General features: G+C 42.0%; 1 protein-coding gene across 2 annotated transcripts in view; it reads right to left on the minus strand.

The window, feature by feature from the left end:
* Positions 1–2,728: 2,728 nt before the first annotated feature.
* LOC125441200 (pituitary tumor-transforming gene 1 protein-interacting protein-like) overlaps positions 2,729–24,682 on the minus strand; it is a 29,732-nt gene continuing 7,778 nt past the window's right edge. The window contains exons 4-8 of one of the 2 annotated variants that reach the window (XM_048511599.1): positions 21,624–21,732; positions 17,708–17,746; positions 14,710–14,778; positions 11,229–11,275; positions 2,729–3,091 (exon numbers count right to left, since the gene is read on the minus strand). In XM_048511599.1, coding sequence (XP_048367556.1) covers positions 3,042–3,091; positions 11,229–11,275; positions 14,710–14,778; positions 17,708–17,746; positions 21,624–21,732 — 314 coding nt within the window. In that variant the 3' untranslated portion in view covers positions 2,729–3,041. The remainder of the gene's footprint in view (positions 3,092–11,228; positions 11,276–14,709; positions 14,779–17,707; positions 17,747–21,623; positions 21,733–24,682) is intronic. The other variant, XM_048511600.1, reaches the window with a different exon arrangement.

Genomic DNA, 24,682 nt, shown 5'->3' on the forward strand with positions numbered 1-24,682 from the left:
AACAGGCTTCTTGGCCAGCCCTACTCAACTAACCACCATCAACATCTCAATAAACTTCTGTTTCCTGATTGCCATCCAGTTCCTAAAGGTTTACAGATGCTAGTTCAAAAAAATCTAGGGATCTGAGGAAAAACAGATGTAGACGAATATTGTCACCATATGAACAACAAACCCTTTTGCGACATGGCAGAAGGACAATAAAAATGAGCATAAAGTACGTGAAACTTGAACAGAGATGAACATAAAGGTACTATGAAAGATTAAGTAAAACAAAAGTTCAGACATCTGAACATTCGTTAAACAAATTTCAATCAATTGCTCAATTGTATGCGGACTCACCCTGAAGATCCAGAACCAAGCAAGTACCAAAGCAAGGGTTGAAGCACAAAAGGTGTTATTTGCCATCACATTTTTAATAGCAAGTAGCTACTTAAACGAGAAGGGAAAAAAAAGACCCTTACAATGCAATCCTGAGAATGTTTTCCTGGGAGTAGGTCCCATCTGATAGATCTGACTATGGCCTCTTCTGCACAAGCAGAATGATGCACTTTCAATCCACTTTCTCAATTGTTTGCAAGTGGATTTTGCTATTCTGCACAGCTGCAAAGTGCACTGAAAGTGGATTGAAAATGCATTATTCTGCATGTGCGGAAGGGGCCTATGATTCTGAGTAGACCTGCTTAGGATGGCCCTGTTAATCTAATTCTAATGCAAGATCCCTGAGGGTTTCACAAAACTACCACCTAGTTTTCATAAGCTGATTCGCCTAGGTAAGCCAGACACTGAAGTCTGTGTTACAACATGACACTCAAAGCTCACTGAAAAAAATTCCAGACACGCGAAGATACTTGGTACATTATTAATAAAAACATTTAATAACTGGAATGAGGATGTGTTCAAGGAACAAACGGCAACAGGCATTTGACAGCAAAAAGGAATTTTTACACAAAATCAGTAAGAGTATGAAGCAATCAGGGAGGCCAACACGCTGCCTACCTCAACGGCATGTTTACGCAATGAGCCAATTCATTATTTATTTAGATAGCTCATTAGGAATTGTTAATTTATCAGTTTCACTCAGCATGGGCTAATGTCATGCTGACAGAGGCTGGGATGGGAATTGTAGTTCCTGAACATCTGAGAGCTGCAGGTTCCCTACCCCTGGGATCTAGAACAGGGTGGGGAACCTCACGGCTCTCCAGATGTTCAGGAACCACAATTCCCCATCAGCCCTACCAGCATGGCCAATTGGCCATGAAGTAGGAATTGGATTCCCTGAGGCAGGCTGGGATCTGATCTAGAATCTTGTTCTGTCAAAGACAGAAATCTCTTTTGAAGACAAAACTTGAAAACATTTTGCGATGTACCTGGAAGCCTGAGGTCATGTGAAAACAAGCCTGGAGTGATTACCATTTCCAAACAAGCTCGGCTGTTGCCAGTTTTATGGGCTGAGTGGCCGTGGTCTGATAGTTTTTGTACCAAAGATTTCTTTTTTAAAAATAATATTTGATTAATTTATCAACATTACAATACATTTCAAAAACAACAACTAACTGAAAACAACTTCTTACATTCAACATTACAAAACATTTTTCTTCTATTATTATTCAAAACTTCCTGCTAGAAATATCTCTGTTATAACCAACCAATATTTTACATTATATTTACACATAAACTTTTAAAAATCCTTTTAGTAAAACTGGAAACAGGGGAAAGAAGATTTATCGAACCCAGTATCAATTTATATTATGCAATAAGAAATAATAAGATAATAACTAATTAATACCTCCTTATAGTGGTGGGATTCAGCAGGTTTGCACCACTTCGGCAGAACCAGTTGTTAAAATGGTGCTTGTAAACAACCAGTTGTTAAATTATTTGAATCCCACCACTGGAACTGGTTGTTACATTATTTGAATCCCACTGCTGCTCCTTCCATTCTGTTTTTGCACCTAATGTTTCGCCCATGTCTATGGCTGGCATCTTCACAGGGAAGATGCCAACCGCAGATGCAGGTGAAACATTAGAAGCAAAAACTACCAGACCATGGCCACACAACCAATAAAACCCACAACAGCCAGCTGAAGAAAGCCTTCGACTATACATTTTAAAAGCTTGTTTTGTGAAATCAAGGAGTTACTCTAAAGGTTCTTAGTGGTTACCAGCCTATTAGAACACACATATTGCAGATGAGATGGAACATATCTACCACCTATTATTTAGCAGCCATCAAAATCTTACACAAGCAGAAGTGGGTCAGCAATTTTTACCTGTTCTTCCACCCTACAGCATCCCACAGCAGAAATGAGTACAGGATCCAAGCCACTAATCACAGTCTGGACCTGCTGACATTTACAGGCTCTCTATATGCCTTCTTCTGCTCATCTTCCTGGAAAGTTCATCAATCCAAGCTCCAAAGAGTCAAGCAATATGGTGACCCATGTTGGGGTGGAGAGACAATTACAGAACAATAGGAAGACAGGTTTACAGCCCTTACGTTATTGAATTCAGGAGTCTAGGGAGTTGCAGGAACATACCAGTTTATGACAACAGCATAGTCAACTGATGGTTTTTTGCATCACTACACATATGAGTTGCCAAAGTCAAGTTGACAAGTGCCTGCTTTCATTTGCTTTCATTTAACAGTCATGAAGGTGTAGGCTGTAATTATTTGTCATCCCTTGATGTCATAGCTGTCTATGCTGTCAAATATTTGCCAACAATTACCTGACATTGAAATGGTTTTTATTTAGCAACATGGAAAATAAGATAATCCAAATTTTGTATTGGTTACGGGGTCAGGAAAAAAATATGTAACTGTTATTTATGCCCACTGTTTCCCATTCCATTAAGGGTCTAGAGAAGCAAAAATCAATGTTCCCTGTGTAGCAATGATCAAAAACATAGATAAGTAGGTTGCGTTCAGCACAGGAAAGGAACATACACTACACATTTATCTACACATGTGGTGATCTAAAAGCTGAACCAAACAATTCTTTGAAATTTTCAGGTCCTTTATGGAAGCAATATATTGTCCATTTTCATTCATTCTCGTATCTGCTGTATGGATGGTCAGAATCTTGAAGAAGACCTATGGGGAAAACCAAACAAAAGGCAGTATTACAAACTCAAGAAAACATCAGCCTGGTGACTTAAGATCTGAACCACTAACAACCAGAGAACATGTAAACAGGTATGACTCATCACAAGCAGCTGCTACTGCACCAGCCCATCACAAATCCTATGTGTTGTGCCTGCATGACATCATCACTCCTATATATCCAACATCAATTAGCAATTTGTGTTGAGGTTCTCCAGAGCACATTTTCAAAGCTGTCCACTTGTACGGAGCTCATTATTTCAAGTCCCCAGTTTGCGCGATCACAACATTACTGTGAAATGTGATTGGCAGCATTCGAACTAGAAGTAGGCAATGAAGATGTTCCCTGACCAAGCACCCATCCCTGATGGGAGACAGCTGAACTCAGACACCCCTCAGTGCAAGTGAAGGAACACCGTTAGTACTAAATTAAAAATGTAAATGGCAAAGGCCAGAACGCCAGTCAGCAATTCATCCACATGTACAGTCATTCTGGTTGCCTTTTAAACCTAAGGCACAAATCAGTCTCCCTCCATCAACAAATCAAGACAAGGCGGTACAACGCATTCCTGGACACAAAAGAAACTTCATCATGAGGATTCCTATCTGGATATTCAAAAAAGAATTGAGTAAGTGATGGATGGATTCAGCACAAGGGCCACGCAAAGTTTATGCAGGAACCCTTGTCTTCTGTGCTTTCCTCCCAGCAGCTATTTCTGACTCCGGCAAAATTTATTCCTGAGACAGCAGAACCCACAAGAAGTAACAGCCATGGGGAGGCTGTAATGGGGAGGGGGTGAAATAGCGCCCTTCTTTCCCTTCTACTAGCAGAGCTCCACTCAAGAGGCAGGATTGAGCTATTTCACCATTTCCGCCCTTCCCACGACAGCCTCCCAATCTGTGTTGCTATTTCTCCACCTAAAATGAACTTTCTCAGGATCAGAAATGGCTGCTGGGGAGATTGGCAGTGCCATCTGCAGGTGGCTCACAGGATCCAACCTATCATGTAGCAACCATATGATAACATAACATATGACATCACAAGATAAGCACAACAGTAACAGTGTATTATGCAATGGAAAGAATGTGATAATGTGTATTCAAGCGGCAATCAAAGCAGGGGCCATTGTTGTTGGAATAGGCCTGGTGTACAAAGAAGGAGCAAAGAAGACCCTGCAGTGGGTAGCAAGACAGCAACTAGATAGGATAGTGAGATCAGTATCTTCCCAGACACACCAACTGTGGAGTTTCTGAGGCGGATATTACCCTTAGAGTAGCAATCTGGAGACAATATCTGCCTTCCCTCTTTACTTTCAATTACATTAGTTCCTTAATAAACCTACACTTTAATCAGGTTGTGTACTTTTGGTGTGTTAATTACTCTGCCAATAATCATGAGAGTGGCTATGCTACATCAGAATATTTATCGCTCCAAGGACAAGCAACATTTACATGTTTTTTTCTCTTTAAACAGACTGCTTTTAAAAAAGGGAAAGAAACATCAAGGAGTGAACTGCAAAGATAACCTCAGAGCCAGACAGTAAATGTGATTCTAGAAATCAGATGAATGAAGAAACATTAAGCTGTTCAATTTATGCCAAATGCAGAATCGCTCAAATACACCCTGAACTGGGAACAGATTTCTTATTGTTACTGCAATCATCAGAAATGACACCACTACGTACATCACCTAGACAATGGTAAACATCACCCGACAAATATTCTTTAGTCAACCTACTGAAGTTTTTCAATAAGCGCTACTTGGGCATCTTCGAAGTACAAACATGGGCATACTTGGAAAGTTACAGCTTCACAAGTGCACAGAGATCTCTAGCATTTTCTTGAGCTACAAGGCTTGTAGATGTAAACCCCAGAGATGGAACAGAACTGTGTTCACACAGCAAATTCCCATGTGTGACAGCTGCTTCTATATATTACATAATCATGCAAAATCATCTGGGCTATGCTTCAGTACACAGACGAACACAAATCTCACCAAGTGTATCTGTCAACACATTATGCTGCTTGCAAAAACTTAATAAACAGAAGGCACCTAGAAAACAAGTTCCATCCTACTAGAGCAAAATATGGAGAGGCATGCCCAGAACCATACAGAATTCCTAATCCTCGTCTATCATTACAGACAAAAAAATGTAGCTGCATCTGTATGCATTTAACTGCACTCTTATTTATTTATTAGATTCCTACGGCACCCCTCCTACGGCACCAATTCAGAATTGTGTTGTTGGAAAAGAACAGGAGACCATCTACTTCTATTACATCCTTATTTCACAAACCCAAACTACACAACGCAGGGGACATCTCAAGAGAAAAATTTTTTGCAAGCCAAACAGCTCCAGATAACCTGAGCAATTAAGCTAACCCACATACTGCAGAGGACAGCAACAGCATTTCCAAAATATCTAGGTCACTGGACAGCCAATTCTATGTTGGTGCAATACTATCAGGCTAAAACATGATCACAGAAGGTGGGGTGGATTTTCATTTCTTGCAACTAAGGTTAATAATTTATTTGTGAACTCAAGTTTATCTCCCAGTTTGTCTGGTATTCACTAAGAAGCTAATCTTTTTCTTCAGGCCAGGGTTCAAGGAATTGATACAGCTTTGAGAGCTGGTAGATCATCAATACTATCCAGGAACTTGGGAAGCGATGGGGGTTTCTGTATCATACTTGGGTGGCTTTTATGCCTAATAAAGGTTTACTGTACTGTACTGTATTGTACTTGGGTGGCTGCTGATACTACAGAGTGCCTCTTGAACAATGGGACCAGCAGAGCCCAAATGCTTTCTCTGTAGAATGAGTGGTTTATGATTCAAACTGTTTGGCCAAATACGCTAGAATTATCATTTACTGACTTTGCTTAGTAATAAGGACCAGGTGAAGAAGACGTGTCCTCACCTGGAAATAAGGAAACAGCATCGTTCCTTTTGCAAATTACAAGTTTGTACCCTATGGAAATACTGTGCTGTGTGAAATTTTGTCCCTGTACAACCTCAGGAGTTTAGTTGAGCATAAAACCATACAGAGTTACATTTTCCAGTAGAACCAGCTGATTTGTTTCAATAAATAAATTACACTGGTTGCAGCAGGTCTACCACAAGGATAGCGGATATAGTTCAATAACAGGCAATTCCACATGATGTTCCTGGGGTTCCATGTCCTGTCAGAGTAGCATTTCGGGGGACATTGGGAGCTGCAGAAGGGGAAGGGGGAGAAATCTTGCTTCACTAACGGAAATCCCTTCCACCACTGATTTTGCTTGGAACTCAACTGAAAGAGGGACAACAATTCCTGTTTGGGAATCTAACAATAGAAGTAAAATTAATTCCATGTTGCTGCTATTAACTTAAAGTAATTAGCTTGAGGCAGTTAATCTGTACTAATAAGTGACATTCCAGAGACATGTCAAAGAAAGTACAGAACTAGCCACAGAGATTTTTATCTGAGCTGCTATTCCTATTCCTTGATGGTTATCTGAACTATTTGAAGGAAGTATTTGCAACCACACACAAATTACAGCTGCTGAGCAAGGATATTTGATTCTTAATTCAAAACCCAAACCGCATAGGTGGGTCTTTACTATTCTGCTTTACCACTGATTACCACTATTATGTCAAATAGTCCCCAAAATTATCGGGCCTTGGCATGAACACGTACAATTTGAGAATTTCTTGAGTTCATGGCAAAATAGCTGAGCAGCAGCTGACTGAGCATGCAGAGAAGCCAACAACTTTACATTAAAATATACCTTATGGCCACTGAACCTGCTGCTCAGGCTGACAGAGATCCCATAGCATGAAGCCAGATGTGGACTTGGATTCCACCATTAAGGAAATTATCATCCATATATGTCATATGGCAATAATGCTATGACAGCATACCTGGAGCAAGAGGTTTTACAAATAAATAAGGTGCTATTGGATAATACTTGAAAAGTGAGGAGAGGAATATGAGGCATGAGGCATGCAACTCACACAGATATGCTGTTAGCTGTTATTAGACCTTTGCATGCCTACATAAATCTGAGTTACCTGAAGGAGAGCATACCCTCTTGCTTAAGAATTCAAGAAGGACCTTGCTAGATCAAATTGAAGCCCAGCTAACCCAACCTTCTTTTACAATTTTTTAAGCAGTTAGCAGACACTAAGGTTTTTTTAAGCAGTTAGCAGACACTAAGGCTACCAATCTTGATCCTCCTTGATCTGAGATTGCAAATGCCTTAGCAGACCAGGTGCTCGGGAGCAGCAGCCGCAGAAGCCCATTGCTTTCACATCCTGCACGTGAGCTCCCAAAGGCATCTGGTGGGCCACTGCGAATAGCAGAGTGCTGGACTAGATGGACTCTGGTCTGATCCAGCAGGCTTGTTCTTATGTTATGTTCTTATGTTCTTAAGGTGGCCCACCGGAAACAGGCAGCAGTCCACTAGAGGAAATCTACCAATCTTCTGTTGACCGCTGCTCTACAGAAGATTTTCTAGACTCTAAACAAAAACATAACCTGTCATGCGGTTATGTTTTAAACACAAAATGTTAGCAGATATTCAACAATGACATCTATTCCCTTTGAAACTTAACACCAGCGAAAATATAATCTAAGTGCTTCCCGAAAACTTGTTTAGCAGCGAACACATAATTTGAGCAATCAAACTGTATTCATACGAGAACATATGAAAAACTGACAAACCCTGCAACAAAGGACCCATTCAAATAGAGTATTCCCATTTATTAAAGCCCTATTGCTTCCTGGGTTCCCAAAGGACTTCAGCTACAGTGAGCGGCACCTGCGATGCATTATAAATGTGTAATTACCATTTAAATGGAGCCAGAAAAGCTGGTGGGTGAAATGTGGGGGGGGGGGGGGAAGGCATTTCCTTACATCTAAACAAGGCTGACATTTCAGACGAGATCATCTTAATTTAGCAACGGGTTAACAAAGCATTTGCCACTCTGTCATTCATCCTTGTCTATTTAAGACAGAATCTGTCTCTGCAGGGCACAGGAAACAATACAGTGTAGCTTTTAGCCATATTAGACCATCACTGAATGTGGTCTGCAATTATGACTTTACCAGACTGATATTAAACAGAGACAGGATGTTCAAGAAAAAAAACACAAGGGATTCTTCTTTTGCATTTGTATTTAATTACTTTGCTGAAAAATTACTAGCACGTGACTTGTCTTGCGGTAGTTTTGAGGAAGGATCCCAAATAAATGCTTACAGTCCAAATTTTTGAAAGACGCGCCTCCATCTATAATCCGACGGAAATATGTGCTGCAAGTCACATTAGGTAAGCCCAGAAGTACAGAATGGGGTATTCCGTTCCTTTGATTAAAAAAGAAAAAGCAGATTTCCAGTCCTCGTGAGTAAAGATAAAGAGGTGGCAGATTTCAGAAACCAAAGGGGCTACCCAAGACTTCTAGTGATGCCTAGCTAGATGAAACAGAACTGTGCAGAGCAAGCAAATATGCATTTCTTTGCAAAATAAGAGATTAAACATAGTTCAGGAATACCACATAACATAACTTTTCTCGGCACAGATTTTGAATCATGGACACGTGATTTCTTTTTCCCCAGTACATGAAGGGACCTGCCTATTTACAGAAGCTCTCAGATATATACCTAGTTTTCGTCTAATGTAAGCAGTGGCCAAGACCACAGAAGCAAGTGACTGATATGAAGGGAATGCTTAGCAATACAGCACAGAAACATCCTTCTACATCTTCTTTCTGTACAGTGAACAACTGCATTCAGTGGGGCAGAACCTTGGCTCATATATTTTCGTAGTATGTACAACTGTTATTCTAAACATATTCGAATGAAAATAAGAATCTGTAACGAGACATACTTTAGAACTGAGCACCAGCTGGACCCTGGCCAAACTCTGGTACAGACCGTGCGCATGAAAGCATGCATCTAAGCTCTGAGGTGCACAGAAAACACCAGCCAGAACTAATATGAATGCACACACTGGCTCAAGAGGTTTGCTTCAAAGGACAGACGATTGTTCAAAGTCAATAGTATTTTAGGCTTAGTTCACACCAGGGGTCCCCAAACTTTTTAAACAGGGGGCCAGTTCACTGTCCCTCAGACTGTTGGAGGGCCGGACTAAAAAAAACTATGAACAAATTCCTATGCACAAATGATTGTAAAATGTTTGATTTCACCTTTCAGTCTTTCAGTCATGGTCTATTTTTAGAACAGTGACCAAAGTATGTCAAGTACAGGGTGGGCTCCAAATATTGTTGGGGAGGCTGTGGAATACCTTCCCCTGTAAAAAAAAGCAGAACTTTCCCAATGAAGCATTCCATCTAACCCAGGATCAGGTATCTTTCTCCCTAGCAGCGAGCGATTCGCCAGCCTGGCTGATGCCAATGGGGAGTGAGGGCATGGAACAGAAATCCTGAGAGCAATACATGGATGAGCCAAGAGGGAAGAGCGGAGCAGGCGTTGCCACATGTAAGGTTTCCAACTCTGGGTCAGAAAATTCATGGAGATTTGGGGGTGCCATCATGTAACTGCAATCAACAGCCGTTGGGGCCGGTTCCTCCTCTCCCTCGAGCCCCCACTGCACACGAATGGAGCTATCGCCGCCATGCCTGGCGGGCCGGATAAATGCCTTCAGGGGGCCACATTTGGCCCCCGGGCCTTAGTTTGGGGACCCCTGGTTCACACTAACAGCAAACCATGGTTTGGTTGTTCATATATGAGGCTCAGATGCTTCCCCCCACCCTCCAGACCTATGTGTTTTCAATTCTCTCCCTCATTTTTAGTCACACAAATCACAGCCTCCCATTATATTTGAGCTCGGTAAACTATAATTTGCCTGAAAATCTGAAGTGCAAGCCCAGGTTTTGGAGGAAACAGCAAAAATATGCTTTGCACAACCAAAAATGGAACAGGTACATACAAAGGGGAAGGGGACATCATCAAGTTAGGCATAGGTGTCAAACTTGCGGCCCTCCAGATGTTATGGACTACAGTTCCCATCATCCCCTGCCAGCATCATGCTGGCAGAGAATGATGGGAATTGTAGTCCATAACATCTGAAGGGCCATGAGTTTGACACCTGTGAGTTAGAGGCTCTTGCATTACTTACACTTTACATCATCAGTCCACTTAAAATTGAGCTCTCTCCACAAGCATCCACATCTTGAACGTTTTGGGTTAATAAAAATAATTTTACGATTGAATAGCCAAAGTTGTTAAAGTTTGTAATATGTGTAACCATACACCTCATTTACGGGGTCTAGTTAAGCAAAAATCTTGATTCTAGTTTTCACTGGTATGCTTGGTTCTAATTCTACATATTGTTGCTTATCGTTGCAAACACGAGTCTTGTGGCAGCTAAAAGAGGCACATGTGTTTATTCTATCATAAATGTTCATAGACAAGAGTCCACTTTGTCAAATGCATGTAGTTTATCTTCTTTATGCCTGCACTGTGTGAATAAGTGTCTGACCCCAGACTACTCAATCAAAACTTATGCTGGAACCAGAATGTGTGCTCTTTAAGGTGGCACAAGAGTCCTCTGCTTATTGTTGCAAAGAACACAGCTATTCTTTTGGAAGGTAATACAACAGCAGAGTAGGTAACCCTATGCATGCTTATTCAGAACAAAGTCCCATACACGTTAATAGCATTAACTCCGAGGCAAGTAGTATATATAGGATTACATTAAACTTCGTCTCTACATTCTAGGAACACTGAAAATATGCTTAATCTGAGGATTAAATATATTGTGTGAAACTAACACTTGGACTCAGAGCAAATACAAATGCTGAACCATGATTATCTCTAACCATGGTTTGTTATCTTGGTTAATGTGCACAAGGCACTTTCAATCTTGTTTAGTGTACTCATCTGAGTTCAGGCACGGGAAAGTACACCAGGAAGAAAAGAGAGACTCCACCGTCATCCAGAGAGGCAGAAAACAGCCTTAACTGTATTCCAGACCACCAAAAGTTACTCTTCCTTCATGTACCTGGGAACCAACTGAACAGAAGTTCCAACAAACAACCATTTCTATTTCAAAACAGTTTAATTGATTGCTTAGGCTAAAACTTGAGATAAAATATTTAGGTTTGAATTATATTTTACTATACATACCATATTTCTTGCGTATCTCATCGTGCTTTGCTTTTCTTTCGTGTTTGCTGCAAAAAGTTATAAACATTAGAAAAAATTTACAAAACATTAAAAAAATAATTTTTTTTTACAAAAAATAGAAGCCCTGGCATTACGGCTAAACAATAGCAGGTTCATTACCGGTATATGGATCTCATCCACAGGTAACTATCTCCATTTCCAGAATGAATTCTGGAGCTCCAGATTCAATGACGGGACCAGCTGCCTGCCCCCCCCCCCTTTCAGTTCTCTGTAGGGTCAACATTTGATACTTTAATCGAGAGGTTGCTGATTTTTTTATTAAGTTTCTTTTTTATTGGGCTTTTGATGTAATATACTGGATTTATGTGATGTGGTTTTAGTAGTCTTACTATGCTGTGTTTGTTAGCAGCCCTGAGCCCTGTTAGACAGGGGGAGGGCAGGATGCAAGTATAAACAATGAATAAATAAACCAAATGCATCACAAGTTGCAGAGTATACTTTAAGCATCAAGTTGAGTGGCGGCCCAATTCGGGGGGGGGATGGGCACTTGGAGCTGGCATTTGCCCACCGTCGCCATAGGACCGTGGTGGTGAACCTTTGGCACTCCAGATGTTATGGACTACAATTCCCATCAGCCCCTGCCAGCATGGCCAATTGGCCATGCTGGCAGGGGCTAATGGGAATTGTAGTCCATAACATCTGGAGTGCCAAAGGTTCGCCACCACTGCCATAGGACCTACACCAACAGAGGGTAAACTGGAAGGTTGGCAGGTGCTGCAGAGCTTGTGCCCCACAGAGCAATGCCAACCTAACACTGAATACCAGCATGGCTAGGGGCGTTTCCAGGGGTGGAGCTGACTTTTGTCAGTTTCCATTGGAGCTGGAAGCCCCCGGCATAGGTCTTGGTCCGTTGAGCCTTATAGAGGAATTTCAGGCAGCCAGGGAGTTTCTGCAGCTTGCTACCTTCCCATGCACCTTGAAACCCTCCGGAGGCAGCGCAGCAGTGCCATCCCTAGCTATTAGGACCCTACGGATCCGGCTATTATTCTCACATCTGCACCTCTTAGAATCCAACATCTATATAAGTCCTTCTTTCAAATATATTTCTATCACCTGTGTGAATTTCCAGTGAATGAACAGTGCATTCTAAAATAACCACATTTTTCTTATGACCTCCAGCACATATAAGAGGCAGAACCAGGAAAAATTGTAGACGTCTCAATAAGTAGTGAGAGGCTGTATCAGTTTCAATCGGAGACTGGACGGCTTTTCTTTTAAGCCACAGGCTGCCTATATTAAAAAAAAAAACCCTCCAGGACTGATCATCTTAGTAGCTGAAGTTGAAAGGACGGCTGGGAGATCTACTGCGACTCCATAGCCCAAAGCCAGCAATAAATTTAGCATTATATGAAGGTCGTGAATTAAACTGCAAGAGATTCATGCCTCAACTCAGGACATGGCGGGGACATTTGCATGATCCTCATAGGGCTCCCAGGATTGATTTAGCAGAAACTCTTTGCTGGGTTTAGTTTCACCCAGCTGTTTTTCTATTTCACCAACAGCTGTGCAAGACAATGACAAGAAAGCAGAGTGCTATAATGCTGGACGGCCACTGCATCGCCTCCATTTCATAAAAGATTACACTGAGCAGCAATCAGATGGGGGGGGGGAGATATTGCTTGAGGGGATGTCTCGTCTGGAGAGAACAAGCCACTTTCCACCATGATGTCTGTGCAGGCACAGAAGAATACTTTTGCATAGAAGAAGAAAAAGAAGAGTTTGGATTTATATCCCCCCTTTCTCTCCTGTAGGCAGGGACATAGGTAAGGGGTGGGGTTTCTCGGGTTCAAACCCGTCCCATTACATGTCTGGCTTGCTTGTAACCATGAATGGAATGGAACAGCCGGAAAGCCCCCAGTCACTGACCCCCCCCCCCCTCAAATCTATACCTACGTCACCGCCTGTAGGAGACTCAAAGGGGTTTACAATCTCCTTTCCCTTCCCTCCTCACAATGAACACCCTGTGGGGTGGGTGGGGCTGAGAGAGCTCTGAAGAACTGTGACTAGTCCAAGGTCACCCAGCTGGCGTGTGTTGGAGTGCACAAACTAATTTGATTCACCAGATAAGCCTCCACAGCTCAAGCGGTAGTGTGGAGAATCAAACGTGGTTCCCCAGATTAGAGTGCACCTGCTCTTAAACACTACACCTCGCTGGCTCTACACTACACCAATAATCTCATTGGATCAGGTAGCTGAAAGATCAGGACTGCACTGTGAAGCAAAGGTAAAGCATCCTAAGGCTCTTTAGCTTAGAAAAAGATGACTAAGAGGGATGACATGACAGAGGTCTACAAAATTGGGCACAGTAGCGAGACAAACTTCTTCCCCACTCTCGTGGGAACTGGGTGTTGCCATATGAAACTGATTGGCAATAAATTCATGGTAGTAAAAAGGATGCACTACTTCACACTGACTTGCAGAACTTCCTGCCATGAGATGTGGCGACAGATTTAAATGCCAGCAAGACAGATTTATGAAGGACAGATTCATCACTGGCTATTTTGGCCAAATGAGATCTCCAGATTCAGAAGCTGGGGTGGAGGTCAGCAAATGGTGGCTGTTGTCTGTCGACTACACTTGTGAGCTTCCACGACCTCTGTCTGGCCACGGCTAAAAACAGGTTGCTGAACTAAATGGACCACTGGTTTGACCCAGTCTGGTTACTATCATGTTCTCAGTGTTAACAACTGTACTTTTCCTGACTCATCACTATTTTCTACTCAAGTTCAACAGCAGTCTTCTAGGATTATCAAAATACAGCCAGCACTTCACTCTTTGCCAAAGGAATAAACGTAGGAGTGCCTTTAAAAGACAGCCTGAAGCCGGAAAAAAGCAGAAAGTTCAATTTCCATTAGGCTTGTCATGCCGTTATATTTAGTGCCCAACTTAACATACGTTTTACAGACGGAATTAGCAATTTCACTGCCGTAATGCGTTTTTCTAATCTGTTAATAGGGAAGAGTCAGCAACCCAAGCTTGATTTTGATGTGGAAATCTCAGGGGAGGATTTGCTGATAAAAGGCCTGTCACATACGACACACTGCTTCAAAGGTCTTTCTCACACAAAGATTTAACCCCACCGATGCTGGCCCACCAGAGTAATCCTGGAGAAAAAAAATGTAGCCTGGACTGTGACACTTATCCACAGCCTTAAAACCAAGCATGTGGCCGTTCTGATTGACATGCATTGCCATCCATGCTGCTTTGGACTGTTTAGCAGGGGGTCACGAATTCTATCCCTTCTCCAATCACCAAGGAACCCAAGCATGCAAGGAAGTTGCTGGAGGCCACTCGCTTGACAGATCATTCATTTTTATTGGATACGTATTTCGTAGTTCGTTTGTGTATCCGTCCTGTTTTTGAAAATCGCACAACAGCTTGAAAATCGCACAACAGCAAAGCTAAGCTTATGAAAACATACCGCTGAAGAGACTGTAGCCGCTTTTCTTCCCGATCTCTGATAAACCTTTCTTCTTCTTCAGCCAATCTCCTAAGAAAGAGGAAAGAACATTGTTGTGTAGGGGCGGCAGTATCCAAGTAATCATCTTTGATGAGGGCTTTTGAACTTCAAGTGTCTCCAATGGGTAAATTTCCATTTCATTTTCTTACTGACGTACACTTGAAAAATGGTGAGCGTTTCTCTTTTAACCATCTGCAAGTTAGTCAGAAGTTAATGCTTTCTACCAACAGCCAAGCAAGACTTCTTTTAAAGATGTCATCACACCTTAGTAATTGTCAATTCAATCTCACGGCTACAGCAGCACTTATGCTAAGACTATCCTACAGAACAGAGTTCTGGCAAAATGTCTTTTAAAGAGCCTTCAGTGTGTTAAAGGGACATATTCTGCTGTTCTCTGCTTGATGGGTAGACGTCGTAATACAGCATCTGAACTGTGCGGCTGTTCCCATATGACAGGGAGAGTGGCCTAATGGCTCTCATGCCAGCAGTCCAGACAATTAAGATACTGGTAGTCTGCAAAGTGCACAAAATGACCTTGGGTATTACAGTAAGGGGTTAGTGAGGGTGGGACCCATTTCTCTACTGACTAGCACAGCAAGCTGCTGATTCCCCAATTTGAATTCAGGTACAGGAAATATCCCAGCATAGGGGTCAGAGAAAAAGGCCTCTTCTTCCTGGCCTTTAACCCTATCGGATCATAATTGGCATGTCAAACCAACCCAAACTGAAACAGACAAAGTAATAGGCACATGCTCAGGCACAAGCGTTTCAAGGAAAGAAAAAACACTGACACCTAGTGGACACGGCATGTAATGGATGATCCAGAAAAGAACGACCAGCTCAAAGATGCTGTGAGAATATCTGATGGAACTCATTAGAAGTCACCTGATGGGTTTCAAGTTCTTAACATATTTTTTGTTTTATCTTCAAAACATAGCGTTCCACTGCCAATTTGTGTGCTCAGTACAGAACTGCAGCTAGTCATGTTTCGCTGGATAATTTGTGTGCTTGTAAACAGGTCTGATATTTTCTCATCTCTAAAATACTCCACAGTGGTAGTGGTGGCTATCTGCCATTTTGGAAATGTGCTGCATCTGCATAAGGATTAAGCGGGGCAGACAACATTCCCCATTGTAACTGCCCTCTCTTCTCAACCTCTACTTCTTAGCTATACTACCTTTTTCTTGCCATTAAGTCACAACTGATTCATAGAAACCCCACAGGGTTTACAAGGCAGGAGACAATTGGAGGCCTTTGCATCAAGATCCTGGTACTCCTTGGAGGTCTCCCATCCAAACACTAGCCAGGGTCAGGGCTGAGAGTGTGGGACTGGCCCAAGGTCACCCAGCAAGCTTTCATGGCACAAGTGGGGATTTGAACTTGGGTTTCCCAGGTCCTAGTTTGTCACCTCAACCGCGACACTGGCTCTCAGTACTACTGTTATTACGCCTTCAATTGTAATGAATTGGGTGGGCAATATGGGAGAGCTGTGGGGTGATGGGCTGCCAGATGCTTAAGAGTAGGCCTGAGGTTTTGTTTCCCTTCCATTATAGGAATGCAGCCACGGACAATTCCTAGCACAAGAACTAAAAGGACGTACTGTTGAAAATTTTCACGGCCAGAATCAACTGGCTGTTGAGAGTTTTCTGGGCTGTCTGGCCGCAGTCTGGTGGTTTTAGCTCTTAATGTTTCTCCTGCATCTATGTCTGTCATCTTCAAAGGCACGGCATGGTAAGACGGGTTTCTCTCCAGGGCAGAAAACCCCAGACCATGGCCACAAAGCCTGGAAAACCCACAACAGGCAGCTAAATCGTTCCTGACCAAAGGAATGCCCCCAGGGACCCCAGATCATTGCCGGCTATTTAGGGTAATTTTTCAGTTTAGTAACGTTATAGTTGGCTCATTTAAACTGTATCACTATTTTGAGGGGAAGGATAAGAAATGCCCCAAATAAATTAATACAAATTGGTTAAAATGTACGAGATGAGGACATTCACTCTGGAAATTACTTCTGCCCCACTTCTGAAGAGTGCAGGTTGGAATTTTGGGTATCTACATTCTGCCAGCACAGGAGCAGTTCAACCTTAATACGTGCTGTGAAGTTTCATTACTAGAAAGGTCACTACAAGAGCAATCTGAAAGCTGTATCCCAGAAGGGAATCCGAATTTATGATTCCCACATGAAGCGAAGAGTCAGAATTTGCAAGCGGAAGCAGACGTAAAGAATGTGACTGAGCTATACAGCCACCCGCTTCAACTATAAGAAGCCTCCAAGGATAATACAGTGACTTCTCAGGTTTTCAGCCATTTAAACCTAAAGCACATGCCTTATATGAAGCCCATGAAGTGAATGAAGCATCTGCTGGACCACACAAACAGCTCTGGGCCTTTTAAAGAAAAGGATACTGCTGGCAGCAGTCAACGGGTGCATTCAATGTCTCCAGGATATGCTACGTATTTCAAGTAGTTATTTACCCTCACAGATCCTACCTGGAGCACAAGCAAGCAAAGGCAATGACAGAACAGAATCCGAGTGCATAAGCAGTGCACACATGAACAAAATCACTTACAAGCTGAGGTAGAGAATTAAACCAGCAGAGCTGAACTTTACATGCAGGCACAGACAAAAAGCAAGGTAAATTCTCTAATGTATTTCATTCAGCACGATTTCAGTGATGCTTGCAGAGCCTCTGAAAACGTTTTACTCTAGAGCACCTGTGGCATTTACTTAAGTTAAAGGAAAATACCACCTCCTTGACAGCCGAGTCTTCTGAGAGCCAGCCTGCCAACATGCTACAGAACTGACTCAGAGGCCCAGACAATAAATTCTGTGGCTGACATGGCTCAGCCGTAACTAGATAGATGCCGGCTGACAGCTTGTGCTGTAGGTCAAAGTGCCCTTGAAGTAAATCCTTTGTCCTCTATACCTGAAGATTCAAATATTTGATTAGTTACTTACGTTTGCTGGGCATGTTTAAAAAGAAATGGAAAGTGGGATCTGTGAAAACAGGCGAATGAACACTTTAATAAGCGCCACAACTTAACCTGGACCCCACATTCATGTATTCCTGAGTGTTATTTTCATTTAATTGAAGAGTTCACTTGCTTGTTTTGACAGGAAATATATTTGGTTCTTCCCTGTTTTGGAATTTAAAAGTGTCAGGAACCAATGAGCATAATATTTTCATCAATCATCAATATATAAAAATAGTAGGAAACAAAAGGATTTCCACCGATACCACATGACTGGAATCTGATCTCTCTTTATTCTTTGAGTTTTGCTATGGTAGTTTCTTCCACTGAATCCATGGAATTTAGAGAACTGAGTCTCCTCCACATTTCACTGATCTGGACATGGCCCACCCACCCTAGCAGAGGAAGGGGAGGGGTGGCATGCAATGGAGGGAAGGGGAGGGGCACGGCATCTGGACATGGTCCACCCACCCTAGCGGAGGGAGTGGCATGCAAGAAAAGGGGAGTGAGGGAGGGGAGGGAATGAGAGGTGGCATGCAAGGGAGGGGAGGGAGGGGGTACAGAAATTGGGGAGGGGTGGCATGCAAGGGAAGGGGAGGGAGGGGTGGCATGCAAGGGAGGGGAGGGTGGCATGCAAGGGAAGGGGAGGGAGGGGAGGGAGGGGTGGCATGCAAGGGAGGGTTAAAATGATGAACAGTACAGTTTTGTTTTTACAGTCTAATGGGTGCCTGCTTCCACAACACATTAAAAACTAGTCTTTTGTATGTTGAACTACTTTAAAAACTAGAAACTGGGGGAATTAGTTTAAGAGGTTTATGGGTTTTTTTAGTATCACTGTTCACTGCATATCTCATGCAATCTGATTCAGTTCTTTCCTATGTTTTGTAATCTACGTTGAGTCTTGGTGATAAAGGTAGGCTGTAACTGGGGTAAATAAAACAAACAAGGGTATTTTCTTAATACCCTCTGAATGCCAAGATAACAGAAATGTACACTTAAGGAGCTCACTTCTACCACCCCCACCCACCCACCCACCCACCCACCAGTATCTATAGAAAAGAAGATAGCATACATCCTGAAGCACAAACCCTTATCAGGCTGGTTATCAAAGTGCCACAGATTGAGTTTTGATCCAAACAGCAGTCTAAGTAGAAAGAGTCAAGTTTCTGGATTTAACTAGCCTCTTAAAAATAGCCAAAAGATGTGCATTACAAGGATAATTGAATTTGTACATTTCACCCAAGGAAGAACAATTTTCTGGGCCTTCTGGGAATTCCAAAGCTGGAACCAGATATCAAAGATTTGCTTGGAGGTCAAAAGGCACGCCATTTATCACATTTGCTTCTTTCAACACCCTTACTCAGAGTTTGCTGAAAGCAGTGCTGAATAGCTCTTGACTTGCAAGATACAGTTTGAGAGGGACCATTGTCAAACAAATGTTCATTTGAGGAATGGGTCTCCAATTGTACACAGAGAATATTTAAGTTTCCAAATATTTTTATAACTGCATGCTTCCAGTAAACAACAGGACAAGATAATTGATAGTGAATTTGTGCACTTTCTTGCTATGGACGTAGCCACTTGTATGCCATGTCAGAATCTAGCACAGGGCTAGTGCCAAGTAAATATTAACGAATGCTTGCAAAGTTACAGCTATCACATGATAGTTCATTGTGAGGCAAACTCATTGCCCAATTCCAAGGACCTGCCAAATGTAAGTTTCTGCAAAAATGGCATATGCGTGCTCTGAATAAATAACTGCTTGTAGCTATGTTAGACAAATGCCCCTTCCGAACATGCAGAATAACGCACTTTCAATCCACTTTGCAGCTGGATTTTACTGTGCGGAACAGCAAAATCTACTTGCACACTACTGTGATTGAAAGTGCATAATTCTGCATGTGTGGAAGGGCCAAAGTTTAACATGATGAAAATAATTAAAAACATCATAAAAACATTGCATTAAAATTTAAATTATTAACAATAGCTTCTTCGTGGCTTCTAGTTAACAGGCAGTAACTACGACTAGTGTGCAAACTCATGATGTATGCGTTTTTATCGTGCTGTATGCCCCCCTGAGCCCTTCGGGGAAGGGCGGCGAAGAAATATAAGAATAAAATAAAAAATTAAAATGATTAAATTTATCCTGCTGTACTGAGGATTTGACTACCACTGTGTGACAATGTGGAAAAAATAACTCTAAAATTATCCTGCAGCTAGGAAGACTCTCAATCTTTCCTTGAAAACTTCTACCAGAGCATGTACTTTTTCACCACAGATGATTTTTAAAAGCCACTGCACAACTGGAGAATATGTATGATAGAAAGATTAAATCATAGATTGAACTATAAGAATTCAGTAACCAAATATTGTTCAAAGCTCATGTTTCCAATGTTAGATTGCATATTCTAATTAATCTTTCACCAATGACGTTAATTTAATATTCTCAAAATGCATCTATGCAAATATCTAAACACAATTTTATTCACAAGTAACAGTTACAGTGAAAGCCAATTCTCCTAGACTATTTTCCATTAGCATAATTTAATACAGAATTCCAGCAGTACCTTACATGTTTAATTAGACTTAACGGTCTTTTTTTTTTATAGTGGAGTGAGTTTTAATAGGTACTTTTTTATATAGTGGAGTGGGTTTCCCTTTAAATTAGGGGTGTTGAACTCACTTGTTACAAGGGCCAGATATAGCATAAATGTGACTTGATCGGGCCAGGCCCTAGGGAGGGGGGCTGCCTCAGCTGGCCCCAGAATAACACAGATGGGGGGAGGTGTGCCCAAAATGGTGAGCCTGCAGCAGGTTGAGGTGGCTGTCTTGACAGGGTTCATCAGGCTAGTACGTCAGCTGAGGAAACCCCCACTCCCTCGCTCCCAGTCTGGCTTGGGGAGCCTGATCTGGCCTGAGGATTGAGAGCAAGGGGGGAGTTGTCTCAGCTGACTTGCAAGTCTGATAAGCACCCTCAAGGGGCTGGATCTGGCCCCCGATCACATGTTTGACACATCTGCTTTAAAGTTTTCAGTCTTTTCCACAATCACTTACTGCTTTAATCACTCCATTATAGCTTTGTTAATTCAAGGCAGATGCACCCTTCCCTTCTCATTCCTCCTTTTTAAGCAGCATTCTCATTTGTGCATATACAGTACTCACAGAGATCAACCTGTGAGTGAAAACCATAGTGTAAGTTTGTTATCAGTTTCTTCCAAATAATGTTGCCTTATTACAAATGGTTTCATTTAATTGGACTGATGTTATGCTTATAATTCTTCTTTACAGGATTGTCGTCTGAAGTTACACTACACTACATATTAAGAATTTGTTCTTGATTTTCTGGTACATAAATGTGCCTCTTACCTTATATAACGGCCCTGAATGTAAGAACTGGCTTAATTTTAGGTTATAATTCATTCCTTATCTCGAACTGCTTATAACGGGCTTTCAAATTAACCAGTGTTAATCACTAATGACAATTCATAAATTGAAACAGGAACTTAGTCAGCATCCTGTCCTTTGTTGGGAACCCTTCTGCAGCTTATAAAATTTTTACAGAATTGCCACATTGAAATTGTACATGATATCTGTATTGAAATTGTCATTTGTTATATTCGGCTTGCAAATCTTTTGATAATGTTTGTATTTGTTGCCATTTTTACTTTTGGATATATTATGGTGAAACCTTGTATTTTTGCAATTACGTTTTTTGTATTTTCTATTACAGTTCACAGTTTTTGAGTTGTTTGTATACCTTTTGGTATTTGGATATTTTCATAATCATTTTTAAGACCTCTGGTACTTTGTACCCCTGGTTCTGATTGTTCAGAGGGGTTCCCCTGCTTTCTTTTTAACTGAGAGGAAATAAAAAGCAGAGTTGCTAAGAAAAAACTGCTTACCCCCCACGATGACCTCTGCAGCAGCAGCAGTAACAGCAACAGACAGCTATTGAAAGCAGAAGGAGGCCGGCAACAACAGCTATGGTGATGATCAAAGCCTGAAAGTTGACTGCAAAAATTAAAAAGCAGGATTTTAGTACAATATTCATGAAAAACAATCTATAGCACTAGATAATGCTAATTTCTCTGCAGGCTGCAGAAACACACAACTTATTTTCAAACATGTACTTAGTGTTTAAAAGTGACCAGGTTTTACTACAATTAATTTGCTGTAACACAATTGACAGGTTCAGTGGTTTCAATGATTTAACGGTTGCATTCACATACTACTAACTGCACAAAAGCAAAAATTCACAAATATACTGTCTTGTACACATAGGAAAATCCAGTTGTGACTAATTACTAAAGCATACTATCACCACAGCCAATTATGTGTGGATACAGCCTCCATTTAACTTGATAGTCAAGCATGCTGCTGTAACAACTGTCGCTGCTATATATGAATAAACACATTTCCTTCCATTCACCACAAACCCTGTGCTAATTTCTTTTTTTACTTTTCCTGCCTCTCCTTCTTCTACCTACTTCGACACATGGGCTTAGGTATGTTAATTCAGTTCCCAAATCAGATCTCTGAACCCTGAAGAAGTCCCATCTGATTATTCTAAAAACCCTGAGTTTAGCCCATTACAGGCCTAACAATGATGGTCTATATATAAGCTGTTCCCACCTAAATAAACATGGGCCACCCCATCCAAGAGACTGGGTGCCCAGCCGCCACTCCCATAAAGGTTTCCTGGCAACGCAGGCAGGCCCAAAAAGTGTAAAAGCTCCCTGCTGCTGAGAATCCCCCATTGGGTTGATTGTCCAAAAGGGAATGTGGGTCAGAGGTCCTTACCTCTGACATAACGTGGGCTATGGCCAGGAGGAAGCCAACTAACATCGGCTCCTCTCCCAGCCATGCCCTCACTACGCCACCGGTGGAGGCAGGGGCCCTGAGATGCTGGCGCAGCATCCAGCACAGTGTCCCACTGCTAAGGAGCAATCCACTCCTGCGCTAGGGCAAGTGCCCCAAGGAAGGCAAATCCACTGGCGCCAAGCTGCTCCCACAGATGGATTCAGTGCTCCCTCTGGATGGGGCTGATGACCATTGAATGCAGGAGCTTGGAAATAGGGTAAAGGATGGGTGAAGATGATAATCCGTCTGTTTAATGAACAGGCAGAAGTGGCGTCTCTTGGATATTTAAGCAACGATACAAGTATAACTAAGTTCAAGGGCATTTCAGTGGGTAGCCACACTGGTTTGCTCAGTAGAATAACTAGATTCAAGTCCTGCAACACCTCAGAGACTGACAAGAATTTCAGGTTATAAGCTTTCACAGCTCTCTTCCTCAGGAGTAGAAATGGAGGTCTGAATTCTTTTATCCTAGTCAAAAGGTGGAAGGCATGTTGTAAAAAAATGCTTGCAAAGATGCAAAGGTACAATGCATACTGCTATCAGTAGGGAAATGCTTGGGGTGGAAAAATAGCATTTGCAGTGAGATAAGAATCCTACATCCCTAGTCAGTTGTGGGGGGGACTTCCATTCTGAACTGATGAATTATCCTCAAGTTCCAAAATCTAGCTGTGTAATTCTCCTCTTGAAGTTTCTTTGTTTGAGGATTGTGTAGTCATAAAATTTTATTCCGTGGATTCAAGTTGCTGACTTGTTTCCCAGATTTCACTAGGTCAGCTCACACTCAAGTTCTTGTTCATTTCATATTCAAAGATTACACCAATCACATAGATCACACAAATGTTCATGGGTCAGCAACTGTCGATGTACATTGTTTAATTCTATCCAATATCATATATCTACAGCTGGGATTTCCACAGAACTTCCACAGTGGAGCCTCCAAAAACAGCATTTCACCTGCAGAAATGCAATGATGGATCTAAGCTTATACCCATTACAGTGTTAGATGGGTGTGTTGGAGGGAAACAACCTCGAAAGACTGTCAAATTAGGCCCATTTTAAAATGATAAAATGAAACCAAACAAGCATCAGAATCCAGTTTTTCTAAATGTTTTATGTAGAGTTCAGACAGCTATGACTAGGCATAAACCCACCCTGCCTCATTTCATGTGCCTCAGAAAGAAATAGAAGTTCCTGCTAAATCCCTAAGTAAACAGTCATTCTAATGCTCTGAGCTGAGCTGGGGCAGGAGGCATCACCTACTATGATTCGATGAGAGCACACACCTTGACTTTTTAAAAAAGTCAGGATCAGACAGTCCTTTGGTTTGTCATGTGAGATTACTTGAAAGCTATACATGAAGGGGTTCCCAGTGGACACAGGTCACCTGAAAGGTCCAACATATTTTGACTGCAAGACAAAATCAGGTCAGCAAGTGTGATCAAAGATCTCCTTGAACAGTATCGGCCCACAGAGCTCTTTCCGGCCTTGATAACACATTTTGACACAAGGTAACAAACACAAACGCATGGAGCTTTCATACAGAGATCAATTTCTTTGAGGAAGGCTGTCCATGGTTTGAGCACCACATGCTTGCACAAGTTGATCATCAGTACTGAGCTTTTACAAAATATTAGGCCACACAGAGACCTAATATTTACAAACACATTTACAAAGAAGAAAGAAAGCCTTGCTGGTGGATTCCCAGGAAACTTCATATTAGATGCCAGCCTTAATGACGAGATTTAGACAATCCGCAAACGATGTATGGAAGAATATGAACAAGCCATAGACCAGGGGTGTCAAACATGTGGCTCAGGGACTAGATTCAGCTCTTTGAGGGGGCTTATCAGGCCCGCAAGCCAGCTGAGGCTATTCCTACCTCAGCCCCTGCCCCCTTTCCAATCTAGCCTGGGGAGTTTCTTAATGCAAATTATAGTTGGATAACATGTCAGAATTGAAAAACTTTGGCTTGTGCTTGTATGTTATCCCAGCAGGACAAACAGTAGCTCTGCAGGACTGCTTCAAGTTGGAAAAAAGGACTGTGGGGGAATCAACCTGCCTTGCATGTCACGCTCCATCCAAATGGGAGTAATGTGCACCT

The sequence above is a fragment of the Sphaerodactylus townsendi genome, linkage group LG11 (genome assembly GCF_021028975.2).
Source record: "Sphaerodactylus townsendi isolate TG3544 linkage group LG11, MPM_Stown_v2.3, whole genome shotgun sequence".
In the NCBI taxonomy this organism is placed as follows: Eukaryota; Metazoa; Chordata; class Lepidosauria; order Squamata; family Sphaerodactylidae; genus Sphaerodactylus; species Sphaerodactylus townsendi.